This window comes from Mustela putorius, unplaced genomic scaffold (assembly GCF_011764305.1).
Source record: "Mustela putorius furo isolate JIRA1106 unplaced genomic scaffold, ASM1176430v1.1 tig00003909_pilon_pilon_pilon, whole genome shotgun sequence".
NCBI lineage: Eukaryota > Metazoa > Chordata > Mammalia > Carnivora > Mustelidae > Mustela > Mustela putorius.
Genome location: NW_025422057.1, coordinates 40,513,277 through 40,525,349, shown reverse-complemented (window position 1 = coordinate 40,525,349; position 12,073 = coordinate 40,513,277). Strand labels below are relative to the sequence as shown.

Here is a 12,073-nt window from a genome sequence, read left to right as displayed (position 1 = left end):
CCAGGAAACTGGAAAGAGGGAGTTGCCAGGAACTCAAGTCCTGTGCCAAGAAGAGTCACTCCACTCTGACTGTTGGTCTGGAGAGAACTCTCCTCATCCTGGGACTAGTAAACTTTGCCTGTGATGACACAGGAGAACAAAGGGAGAAGATTCTAATGAAAAGCAGATTGGGAGGGAATTCTGAAATTCTGAATTCTTAGGGAAACCTCAGTGGAATTTTAAAATTAATGACTTCTATTAAATAGTATCCTAAACAATGAAAGAAAAAGTCCAAGGTGAAAAAAGGACCAGATAGGATAGAACTAGAGAAGAAGCAGAGAAGAAAGAATCTTAAAGAATTAAAAAAACAAAAAAACAAAAAAAACAGAAATAGGAGATTAAAAGGGACCACAACCACGTGGACCCAAAAGAATTTCCCGAGCCTGGACCTAAGCGAGAAATCCAAGGAATAGATGGAAAAATTTCATTTCGTGTGAATTTCAGGTTTCTGTACAGTGAAACCAAGTAATACCAAATTAAAAGGAAAAAATGATAGTATTGTGGACCAAGTGTTAGCATTTTTTGGTATGTGAAGAGCTTTTTAAAACAAATAAGAAAATAGTGAAAACCCTGATAGAATAATAGGCTGAGGGTAAAAACAGGCACTTCAAGAAGCATAAAAAATGTTCATCTATTTTGGTAATCAAAAGACTGCGATTGAGGGTAAAAACAGGCACTTCAAGAAGCATAAAAAATGTTCATCTATTTTGGTAATCAAAAGACTGCGATTGAGAGGAGATTTTTTTTCTTCTATAAGCTTTCTCATTTAAGATGAAAAAGCAGGACAGTGCCCCATGCGTTTAGAGAAACTAGTCCCCTCCCATGAAGCCCCTGGAGAGGCTAATCAGGTAAACTTTTTCTGGGGAATGAGTTAGTAATCTGCATCAAAGCAGTAAAACAAACAAACAAATAAATAAATAAATAAATAGCATGTTCTTGTAACTTGCAATCCCACCCTTAGGAATTTATCAAAGGAAATAATTTTATGATTAAAACTTAGATATCTGCACAAGGTTCGAGAAGCAAGAGGCATGCAAGGGTAGAATCAGAGAGGTAACAGTTGATGGGGTAAGGAAGTTGAGGGAGACGGGAACCCAGAGAATCACCTTTGGAATTTCTCACTAGGGCACCTGGGTTGCTTGGTAGAACCATTCACAGAGACAAAATACACAGATCTGGGAGGAAGGCAGTGGTTTGAATTATGTGTATTTGACACTTTAGGAGCATGGGTTCAGGGGCCGATGCTCAGTGCCCAGTTGGTTGTGGGTTTGGAGCTCAGCAGAAGCTGAAGAATTTACAGGCACTAGGGTAGGAATACAGTGGAAGGTGTGTTAGGGTAGATGTTAGGGTAGGTGTTTCAGGGGCCTTTGGGATACACCTGGGACAGTGAGGTGATCCATGGGTTTGGGCTGGCAGGGAAAGTGGCAAGGCGATTCTCATACCTTGTTTTGTCACTTTGACGTCTTTGCTTGGAATCCTGTTATTGCCCTTCAGGCCTGGGAAAACTCCGTGGGGATCATCTGCTTTCCCAGTCTCCAAAGGTTGGCAGAAGATACTTCAAACCAGCTTGCCCAAGAGATACAGAAGGCACTTGTGGGAAAGCCTGCAGGTAAGAGAACACTTTATGGTGAGCAAAACCATCTTACGTGTTCCTCCCAGGACCCCTATGAAGCTCTTCTCTGCTTTCCAGGGGAGTCAGACTGGTGCCTTCCAGAGAGCACTATAGGCTCACTTCTGCTGCCGAGGATGTTGGGAATGAAGGGAAAAATTGGCAGAGAAGAGAAGAGGGATGTGCAGAATTCTGCTGCTCCTGGGAAGGACACACACACACACACACACACACACACACACACACACACACAACCAGGGTCTCTGGGAGGGGGCGTATTAGGATATAAGGCACACCTGTGTGTTCAGTGAATAGCTCAATCCAGAAAAGACATAGAAGCCAAAGCGAAACATGTTTTCAGTTTTGGGGCTCCTAACTTGCAATTTTCTGCTCCTATAGCTGGATCCTGAAGGCTGGGCAGAGTTTCAGGGTGACACAGGGCTGAGGGACAGGAAGGGATTCTAGGGGGAAGGAGTACTTTGAGAATGGTGCAGATTGCAGGCATCTCTGCAAAGTAAGGGGCTGAAGGATACAGGAAGAGGGGTGAGGACTCTGGATTGGAGAAGACCAATAGCTGGGGAGCTTCTTATTATTTGGTAACGGAGAGCCATTGATGGTTGTTGAACAGGCATGTTGACATGATAAAGAAGGTCCTCCCAGGAGATTAATCTGGCGGAGTGTGAGATGTTTGGTATGGATTCAAATGGCATTGTGGAGAGGAGAGGAGAAGTGCCCTAAAGATGCGAAAGCACATCTCATGGGAAAGGAGGCCAAGGGGATGGAACGGAGTGTGGGCAGGTCATTGCCCCGCCCTGCTGGTTACACTTTCTCCCCTTCATGTGCTGTTGCCAGAGCAAGCCAGGGAGGCAGCTGGGCAGTTGCTGCGGTGGAAGGGGGATGTGCATCAAGATGGCTACCTGCTCCTGAAGTCAGTATTTGTGCTCACAGGGACAAACTCGGTAAGTTTCGGACCCCGTGGGCCCCACTTGGGAGCTCTGTATCCATGTGCAGCAGGAAGTCCCAGGAAAGGGCAGTGGCATGTCTCAAGTGTGTCTTTTTCCCCATGATACTGATTTATCATTTCTCCTGCTCTATGTCCCTTCTTATCTAGAACATGGACTTGAGCAGCTGAAATTCATTTTGGAATCCTGCTTTTTTTCCGTTGACCAGCTGCCTGTAACCTTGGGCAGATTGTCACCTTTCTGGGACCCAATTGTGTGGTTAATTTTAGAATAGAGGATAATGCCTTAGTTCTAGGGTTAGTGCAAGGATTAACAATGGCTGATGTGTACGGATGGTTTCCTGTGTCAGGGCAAGACAGGTGTGTCCTGTGCAGGTCAGTTAAACCCTCTACGCCCTCTCACTAAGACTGTGAAGCCACTTTAGTCACCATCCTGTGTATTGCTGTCTGTCTGACTCCGGAGCCTGTGCTCTGAGCCATTGCTCTTTAATGCCTCCTGCTAAACTCAGACCGAAGGAGCCCACTTTAGGCACCTTAGGCACCTGTCCCATGCATGCCCGGAGATAGTGCCTGAATGAGTCTGACTTCTCTTCCTTCCCTTCCCTTCCTACGGTACAACCGTCCTGGTTGCAGACATGTCCTTCCTATGACTGTGGGTGACTGTGTCCTCTTAGGCAGAAGCAGTGCCCGGGAGCTGTGACTATCACCAGGAAAGGCCAGAGGCCCTGGACAGGGCAGGCCCAGAGACTCGTGTATCTGGTGAGAGTGCCCACTGCACTCCAGTCTGGCACTCAGCGCCAGGAGCAGCAGGGAACCAGATGGGGGCACAGCTGCCCTGAGGCTAAAGGTGGAGGAGACCTCAGCTGGGCATCTGAAATAGTGCTTGGAGCTGGGGGAGGAGGTTGGCGTGCAGTCCTTCATTGGGGGAGGGTCCCTGGCCTTTGCTCTATATACCTCCTGGAACACTACCTGCATGGCAGCCTGAAACACAGAGAGGGAGCTTTTCTGCCCCTGGAGCAGGACTGCTCACACTCTGGAGGTAAAAATTAGCCTAAGAGCTTGTCTTCCACTGTGAGCCACCAGCCTGCAAAGTAGTGAGACAAGTAAGTAGGTGTATTTTAGTGGAGCCCGTGCAGCGTGAAGTACAGGGGAGCCCCCCCAGGCCAGGCTGCAGGAGAGCCAGGTGTCCAATACGGGTGCCCTACCACTACCATGCCCTGGAAGCTTCAAGGCAGAGGGATAGGACCAGCATCCTGCTTTATATTCCCGGTTCTGGCCCAGACTGTGCATTCTTCCTTTCTTTTTCTCATTTTGCCACCGTGTGTGTCACCTTAGTCAGCTGGGTGGGAGGTCGGGTGGACAGTACGCTTCAGATTAATGCCAAATGTGTGCACACATGCACACACACACACACAGACCTTGCTGCTGCCATAACCCCAGGGAAGCGGCCAGCTGAGCAAGTGGAAGAAAGGCTCCAGAAAGTTCCATACTGAGCCTGGTCCCCTCTCTGCCTACTTCCTGCCTTCTCCCCTCTGGCTGGCTGCTCTGGTTATCAGTGCTAACTTATAGGACTGTTTCAGTCTTGGGGAAGTCTGAGATATGAACCAGGGGATGGGAAGGTCCTTGATCAGGTCCTTCATTCCAGGTTTTCACTTGTTCTGAACCACGCCCTCCCGAGTGTCTAATTCCCTAATCAGGAGGCAACCTACCCAAATCAGTAGTATAATCGTGTAGGAAAGCCCTTGTGTTCTGTTCTGTACCTGTCCCTCTCTCCCTCATTCCCTCCCTTCTTTCCTCCTTTCCTTCCTTCCTATTACCTATCCTATAAAAGACGAAATGTTTATTGAGTACATAGTATACACTGTATAAATGTAATCTTCACAGCTGCCCTAGGTGGGTCAGATGATTGTCTTTGGTCTTAAGAATGTGTTGCCCGGAGAGAAGATAGGATTTACCCACGTTCCCAGCTAAAATGGCCCCAGGGACTGGCTAGACTGTGCTGGTCTGGGCCAGAGGGGTGCTCTGCAGGCTCTGTGGCCATGGGTCATGTCTGCGCTTCCCTTGCAGGAGACGCTGGGCAGAGTTGCTGAGTCTGGCCTTCCAGCCCTGCTCCTGCAGTGCCTTTACCTCTTCTTTGTCTTTCCTCTGGAAAAGGACGAGCTTTTGGAGAGTGATGTTCAAGTTCAGAGGATGTTTGTGCAGGTGAGTGAAAGGAGGGCTCCCCAGCCCTTGGCCAAGACCTTGCACTGCTTCTTAGAGATGTCTTCATCTTCCTCAGTCATAGCCCCAAAGCAACTCTGTCCTCCCCAACGGTCAGCTCATCTGTCAGTCCCCAGTCTCAGCCAATGCCAGCAATCCTATGCATTTGGAAAACAGATGTTCTTCTCTCTCCATCTCATTCCTCCCTGTATCGATAGCCCCTTGTTCTCCCCCAGAAAAGCGTGCAGCTCCTCTACCTCCTGCACTTGGCCCCCACAGCTCCCCTTCCTCCAGGGTGCATTCCCAGGCCCTGCCTGCCCTCCCCAGCATGTGGAGTCCCTATCTCTGGCCCCACCACGTCCTCTGAGGACAAGCATGCTAACTGATTTTGCATAAGGGTAACCAACATTTCCCAAGTATTTCCCTGTCACTCCCCTCCCCCACACCTTGCCATGGCCTTGCATCTCTCCCTTCCCCGAGCCCTCTCTTCCATTCCAGGAGGAGTGTAGTACTACAGTTCTGATTCCATGTCAGCTAAAGCATGGTCAGTGAAAGTGGTAGTGGGTGAGGGGCTGGCATTGGGACCCTGGGGATCTGGCTCCCAAGAACACTTTGTGAGGTCACCTCCTTCCCCCTCCCAGAAGCTATCTCAGGCTGCTCAACATCAATGTAATTTCCTGGTGTCCTTCCCCATTTTCCCTATCCTCTCTAACTACCAGCAGTAGCTTTTTTTTTTTAAGCAGAACTTCTCACCTCTTTCCCTGCCCCCTTACCGGCCAGTTCTGCTTTCTCAGGCTCCCAGATGCTGCCGTCTCCAGAGGACTCCTCCCGCCTCTCTAGAGAAGACCTTGGTTGGGGGGGAGGGAAAGGAGGGCCCTGTGTCCTGCTCATCTTTCCGCAGCCAGGGCCTCAGGGCGCCGTCTCACAGAGCAGGTGCTTACGAGTTTTTGCAAATTTCCGAGTGCATTTGTGCATTGCATATGTTCATTCATGTTAGCATCGTGTGAGATTCATTCTCAAGCCAGAATCATCATTATCCGAGGTTATCTCACAAGTTCACTTATGGTAGGTCACTCCTCAAGCTGCATTTGTTGGAAGCTTGGGCATCATTTATCTGTATATAAATCACATTCTCAGTGGTGGCAGGATGCAGTCCCGGGCACTTTGACAAGCCCTTACCATGTGGCTTTCCCGTGTCCTGCAGAGAACTAGTGCAACCCTGCCTTCACGGTTCGGTCCATGCATGGGTAGAACATGAGCCAAGTGATAGGCCATGGCTGTGTTCCTGGGGCTTTCCTTATTTCATTCCGCAAAATTATATGGAGCTCCTTCCATGTGCTGCTCTACACCAGACTGGTGGTTCCAGCAGCAAGCATAGTACCCTCTCTCGTCGAGGTGACAGAAAGATGGGGAAGCCAAACAGCGGAAATAATCATGTGATTAAAGAGCAGGCCCCAATTTTTTAAGTGCTCTGAAGGAAAAAATGGAAGGTGTCCTGGGAATTGAGGACAAGGGGACCGGATTTAGAGCAGAGGATGAAGGAAGGCTGTCCAGAGGAAATGGCTCTGAACTGGAGTTGAAGGTTGTAGTGGAGGTGTGAAGGGGAAGGAGAGGGGACAGGAGCAGAAATGGTGTCGAAGGGTCCCATGGCCAGCAGATGGGGTCTGGAGCCCCGTTCTGTGGCTGTCCAGCTTGGACTCTGTTACTGCAGTCAGAAGGGGCTAATAGATTCAGATGGAAGGAGCTGTCCATATCTGCTGGAGAAGGAGATCTAGTCAGACCACCCAGAGCCAAAGGGTGGACTGCACACAATCACCCGAGAGAGGAGGTGGGGCTGGTCTGCACAGAGGTCTGTGAGCCATGATGTACCCCAAGTGGCAGGACCATATCAGAAGTCCCTCTGGTAGCCACTGGGAGATGCTGGGAGAGGAGGCATGGGGCCCAGAGAGGAAGTTCTAGGATAACTTCTGTGTAAAAGGTCAACTCTCTTGAGTCAAACCCTTCTTTGTGATTCTGAATTGGAAAGGGTAAAAACTGCTCGCATAAGATGAGGAGTGCAGACCTTAGCCCACGCCCTGTCACCCTTTTCTAGATGGTGCTCCTGACCCTGAGGCTCTGAGGCAGAGGGTGATCCAACAACCCATCCTTTGCCCTGAGACATACCCCTGGGAACTCTGGAAAAGGAGGGAAGGAATCTGTTACAGGAAAGAGGCTTCCTAACTAGGCATCTTTATTTTTTCCTCCAGATGTTGCTGAACATTTGCTGTGAGTCTCAGGGGCTGGAGAAACTTCTATCAGGAAATGAGCTTCAGTCTCTAGTGATTGCCACTACCTGTCTTCGGGAACACAGCTGCTGTTTTTGGAAGGAACCCACCTTCTGTGTGCTGAGGGCAATCTCCAAAGCCCAGAACCTCGGCATCATCCAGTACTTGCAGGGTATGACCCCCCGGGAGACCAGGGCTGGGATGTGGGCCCACTTTCTACAACGAGACCCTGGAACCAAAAAAGGCATGGACAAACTGAGTCTTCACGGATGCCCATCTTGGCCTAGTAGATGACCCTTTGCTTGGTTTCCTTCATAAGAGTGCGTTTATTATTTATTTTGGTGCTCCCTCGGAGCACCAAAGGGGAACTCATTTACTGTGCACATGCTGTCAAACACAGGCCGTGCTGGACCCATTTGTGTGTTATCTCATCTGTGTCTTTGAGATGGATATTAATGCCATTTCATAAAGTGGAAAATGGGGACCAAGGGTGGAAAAACTTGCCCAGCTCCCAGCTCACAACCCCGAGAATCACATTCTAAACCCAGAGATGTCCAATCCAGAGCTTCCGGCTCTGATCTGGGCAGCATATGTAGTGCTGATGCTATAGATTCTGGAACCAGACAGCTGAGCTGTGGACTCTAGGTCTGTCCTCCTGTTCTCATAGCTGAATGACCTTGAGCACTCAAGTGCCTGTGTGCCTCAGTTCTTTAATCTGTAAAATGGGAGTAGTAAACCCTTGCCCTGTGATCTGTCTTTTCTCTGGGGCCTCCTGTAACAGCGAAGCATCAGCTGGGGACAGCTGAGAGAGTTCAACAAATCTACTATTGTAACTGAGCCTGGGACCAAACGTTAGCCCCAGGTTAGGGATTCAAGGCCAGGGCCCAGCAGTAATGGCCCTTAGCTGAGCTGGGTCTGAGATGATCAGCAGCCCAGGTAACCCCTGCAGACTAGAGTCAGAGACCCCTGAGAAAAAGCTGCATGTGTTGGCGGCAGGTGTCTCTCACTGTACCATTATTAACAAAAGAAAATTTGTACCTCGGTGGGGGAGGTACTGGAGCACTGAGCCCAGGACTCCCTTAGGATCGGAATGAGCAGTTTCCATGGGCATAGAGGCTGAAGAGAAGTTTTGGAAGAAAGGGCTGGCCTGGTGGTTCCCTGTAAAGCCTGCAGCTCTTGGGGCTGACCTGCCCAGCATGCTGACTTTGGGGGGGCATCTGAAGCTTTGCTGCTGAGGAACAGAGCATGTGTGATCTTGTAGACGATTTTCCTGATCCACTGTTGTGTCTTTCCTGGCACTCAGAAGAGCCTTCCACCAGTGAAAGAGCTCTAAAAATAGTGATCCCTCAAAGTGCAAATCCAGTGACCTCTCTCTTATGACTCAAATCTTCGCGTGGCTTCTCACAGCTCTGGGTAACCAGCAAGTTCCATGGCTAGGCGCACACTTCTGGGCCCTGGTCCTGCCTTCCTCCCTTCCCTTGCAGCCCACACTTCTGGGGGCCAACCCCCCGGGCACTTTAGTAGTGGAAACACACCAACACACCACCTTTTTGTCCCTCACTTTCTTTAGACTCCTGTATCCTTCCCTGAACTTTTAATCAGGCTGATCTCTGTGCATCTTCTGTGCTGCTTCCTTAAAGAAGGTCTTTGTCAGTGCCCAGCTCTGGCACCGTGTAGCTCACGACCTGACAGACCCGCCTGTCCCACCCCTGCTGCATGCTGGGAATTAGGAGCAGCCGGCTAAGACTCTTCCTTCCTCTTCCTCTTTCACCTACTCTCCATCTGGGTCTGCAGAACGGGGCTCTTGGGACGGCACTTCCCACGGGGGAGACTTTTTGTTGACTCAAGTCCCAGTAGAAAAGTGTTTTGAATTAATTTGCATTTACATCTTGATATGTACAGTTTAAAGGAGAGCGGGGAGCAGACGGCTGTGGCAGAAAAGCTACGGCCTCCAAACTCAATAAGGTTTTCTTCCTGCAGCCATGGATTGCATCAAGCTCTCCCTTCAGAACCTCTCCAAGCTGGCGGACAGCCTCCCCGCTCCTGAGGTGAGCGAGGCAGTGAACCTCATCTTGGGCTTTGTGAAGGACTCCTACCCCGTCTCCTCAGCTCTGTTCCTAGAGTTTGAGAATGGAGAGGGCTACCCTCTGCTCCTTAAAGTGTTACTTCGGTAAGTGGTTGTCCTTGGTGGGGGGGAGAAATTGCCAAAGTCTAGGTCTTTTGGGATGGGTTCAGCCATGAGAAGCGACCTTCCCATGAGCAAATGCTGTAGCTCTTCACAGGTTTATATGGATTCCAAGTACATGCCCTTATACCCAAGGCTGCCATTTGCAGAGTAGCTTTTATCCAGGGTGCTCCCCTTGCCTTTGGTGCTGGGCTGGTGGAGACCTCTGGGGGACTGGCATTTCCTCGGCGTCCCTGTGACGAGTGCCGTGAGCCAACATGGCTGCCCCATCCAAGAAGCCCACAGACCTGGCCTCGTCTGTTCCCACAGGTATGACGGGCCAACGAAGAGCGAAGTGGACCCCCATCTGGAGGAGCTCCTTGACCTGGTGGTGTGGTTGACGACCTGTGGGAGGTCAGAGCTGAAGGTGTTTGACAGCGTCACGTACCCTCAGCTGGAAGGCTTCAAGTTCCATCATGAGGCTTCTGGTGGGTCATCTTATGTCTCTGGGGGCCTGGCAGTGACTGACACTGTGCCCTACAAATGCTACACTGGTCTATTACTGCCTCTTTGTGGAGAAATGAACACTTGGCTCCTGTCAGGGATTTTGTTGTACCTCTGTGGAGATTACCTATGGATTTAAAATCTCCCCTTTTTAGATTTTTTTTTTTGATGTCTTGGTGGGATTTAAAGGAAATGTTTGCTTAATAAAGGCAAAGACTCTCTCAGGTAATGGAGGGAGCCTCTGATCCCCCCCCCCCCCGACCTCTGCTATGATGTACTCTGCAACATGTGCTCCTATACAAGGACTGAAGTCCCCAAGACAGCCACCCAGGCTCTGAGACAGGGCCACCTCCATTCTTTGAGATTGATTGGTTATTTGATTGATGAACTCTGTGGCACCAGTGGGACAAGGCAGGTATCTGCTCCCTAAAACATCACTGTAGAGACAGTCCCACATATACAGAATCATGATCTCCTCCGTAACTGGCTGATAAATGCATCGGGGACAGTGGTGACACCAGGCAGGTGGGTCAGGTCTGTCAGGGTTACTCAGGAAACTTTGCCCAGAAGGAGCCATTCAAGTGGGGTTTCAAGGCTTGGAGTGGATCACCCAGGTAGAAAGGAAGAGGATAAAGTTCAAAGGCAGAAAGTACAGCCTGAGGAAATACATGGAGACCACACACATCTGGGTGAGTCTGGGGAAATGGGCACAGAGACGGGCACAGACCAGAGCGTGGTTTCAGGAACATCCCTGGAGTCTGAGGCAGGGAGGACTAGAGGCAGGGAGTTCTCTGATGGAGAGTTTCCTGGGCCAGAAAAGATGAGGCTTTACCCTCGAGCTAGAGAGAAAGGAAGGGATGGTTTCTGAAGGTGTCTCTGTTTAGCCGCTTGGCTAGAAATGAAACTGACTTTGCTTAGTAATCTTTAGTATCATTGAATCTTAATTGATTAAAACCAACCCTTCAGCCCAGTGCTCCCCAAAGGAACTATAATGAGAGACATACCACATAATTTTAAATGCCCTGTAGCCATATTTAAAAAAATAAGAAGAAACGGGTCAAGTTATTTTTCATAGTATATTTTATTTAACCTAATATATCCAAAATATTGCCATTTCAGCATGTGGTCAATATAAATGATTGTTAGTGGCATTCTTTAGGCTGCAGCTTAGAAATCCACCATCTATTCTTACACTCATAGAACACACCAGTTGGGTGGCTGTATTTCTAGGGCTCTGTGAATCACCATGTCTTGGACAGTGCAGCTCTGGCCTTACTCACACTCAGCACAGCTGGCTTTTCTGGACTTTCTCATAGACATTCACCTACAGGAGCTGGAAAATAGAAACTATAAATGGTATTTCCCAACGGTAATGCAAGTATGTGTTTCTAGGCATGGGCAGGAATTATTCCCTCTTTCATCTTCAGGGGTGACTGTGAAGAATCTTCAGGCCTTCCAAGTCCTACAGAATGTTTTCCACAAAGCCAGCAACCCCATCCTCTGCACCAAAGTCCTAGCAGCCATCAGGATCATGTGGGCCTGGAATGCCCGCAACTTCTTCCTGCTGGAGTGGACCCTGCAGCCCATCTCGCAGTTTGTGGAGATCGTGCCCCTGAAGGCAGCCCCCGTGCAGAAGCAATTCTTCCAGCTACTGGAGGCCCTGGTCTTCGAGCTGCATTATGTGCCCCACGAGATCCTGCGGAAGGTGCAGTGCCTGATCAAGGAGAGCCCTGAGTCACCGTGCTCCCTGGTGGCCCTGCAGAGTGTCCTCAAGATAGTTGGCAGGGACCTTCTCTTCACGGACATCTTCCGGGACTCTGGTCTCCTTGGCTTGCTGCTGGCCCAGCTGCGGAAGCGGGCCAAGATCCTGAGGAAGTCAGGTGCATCCCAGGATTTTCGGGAAGGGAAGGGAGCAGGTTGGTGGTGGGGGGAGGGGTCTGTGTGACATTCTGCCACCCAGCAACATAACAGAAAAAGTGAGTGTGCCCATGTCACCTGGAATGGGGGGGGGTGGTTGGAGAATATATCTTGGGGCACTTGGCTTTGCAGAGTGGACAGTCCTCTATTTCCTGTAACCAGATTGATCTTCCCCATGAAGAGGCCAGAGAGATGGGTGTACCTTTAAACAGACTCATGGGGCTAACTCAGGCCAGGGTGAATTCTCAGCTTGCAGATATTTCCTGCACTGAATGGTGTCTGAGTATGTAGCTGGAGAGATGTCAGGGAGGCAAGGGTGCTCCGAGAGTCCTGGGGTTCTGGCAGGGCAGAGGGTATGGCATGTACGTGTTAGGGGGTCAGCTGGTACACAGCCTCCTTTAGGTGCTATCAGGCCC

General features: G+C 49.9%; 1 protein-coding gene across 6 annotated transcripts in view; it reads left to right on the top strand.

Annotated features, from left to right (window-relative positions):
• WDFY4 (WDFY family member 4) overlaps window positions 1-12,073 on the top strand; it is a 268,674-nt gene that overhangs the window by 28,003 nt on the left and 228,598 nt on the right. For all 6 annotated transcript variants that reach the window (XM_013063131.2, XM_004765845.3, XM_004765846.3 and 3 more), the window contains exons 3-9: window positions 1,534-1,648; window positions 2,501-2,607; window positions 4,677-4,811; window positions 7,055-7,244; window positions 9,053-9,242; window positions 9,567-9,724; window positions 11,168-11,620. In XM_013063131.2, the coding sequence (XP_012918585.1) occupies window positions 1,534-1,648; window positions 2,501-2,607; window positions 4,677-4,811; window positions 7,055-7,244; window positions 9,053-9,242; window positions 9,567-9,724; window positions 11,168-11,620 (1,348 nt within the window). The remainder of the gene's footprint in view (window positions 1-1,533; window positions 1,649-2,500; window positions 2,608-4,676; window positions 4,812-7,054; window positions 7,245-9,052; window positions 9,243-9,566; window positions 9,725-11,167; window positions 11,621-12,073) is intronic.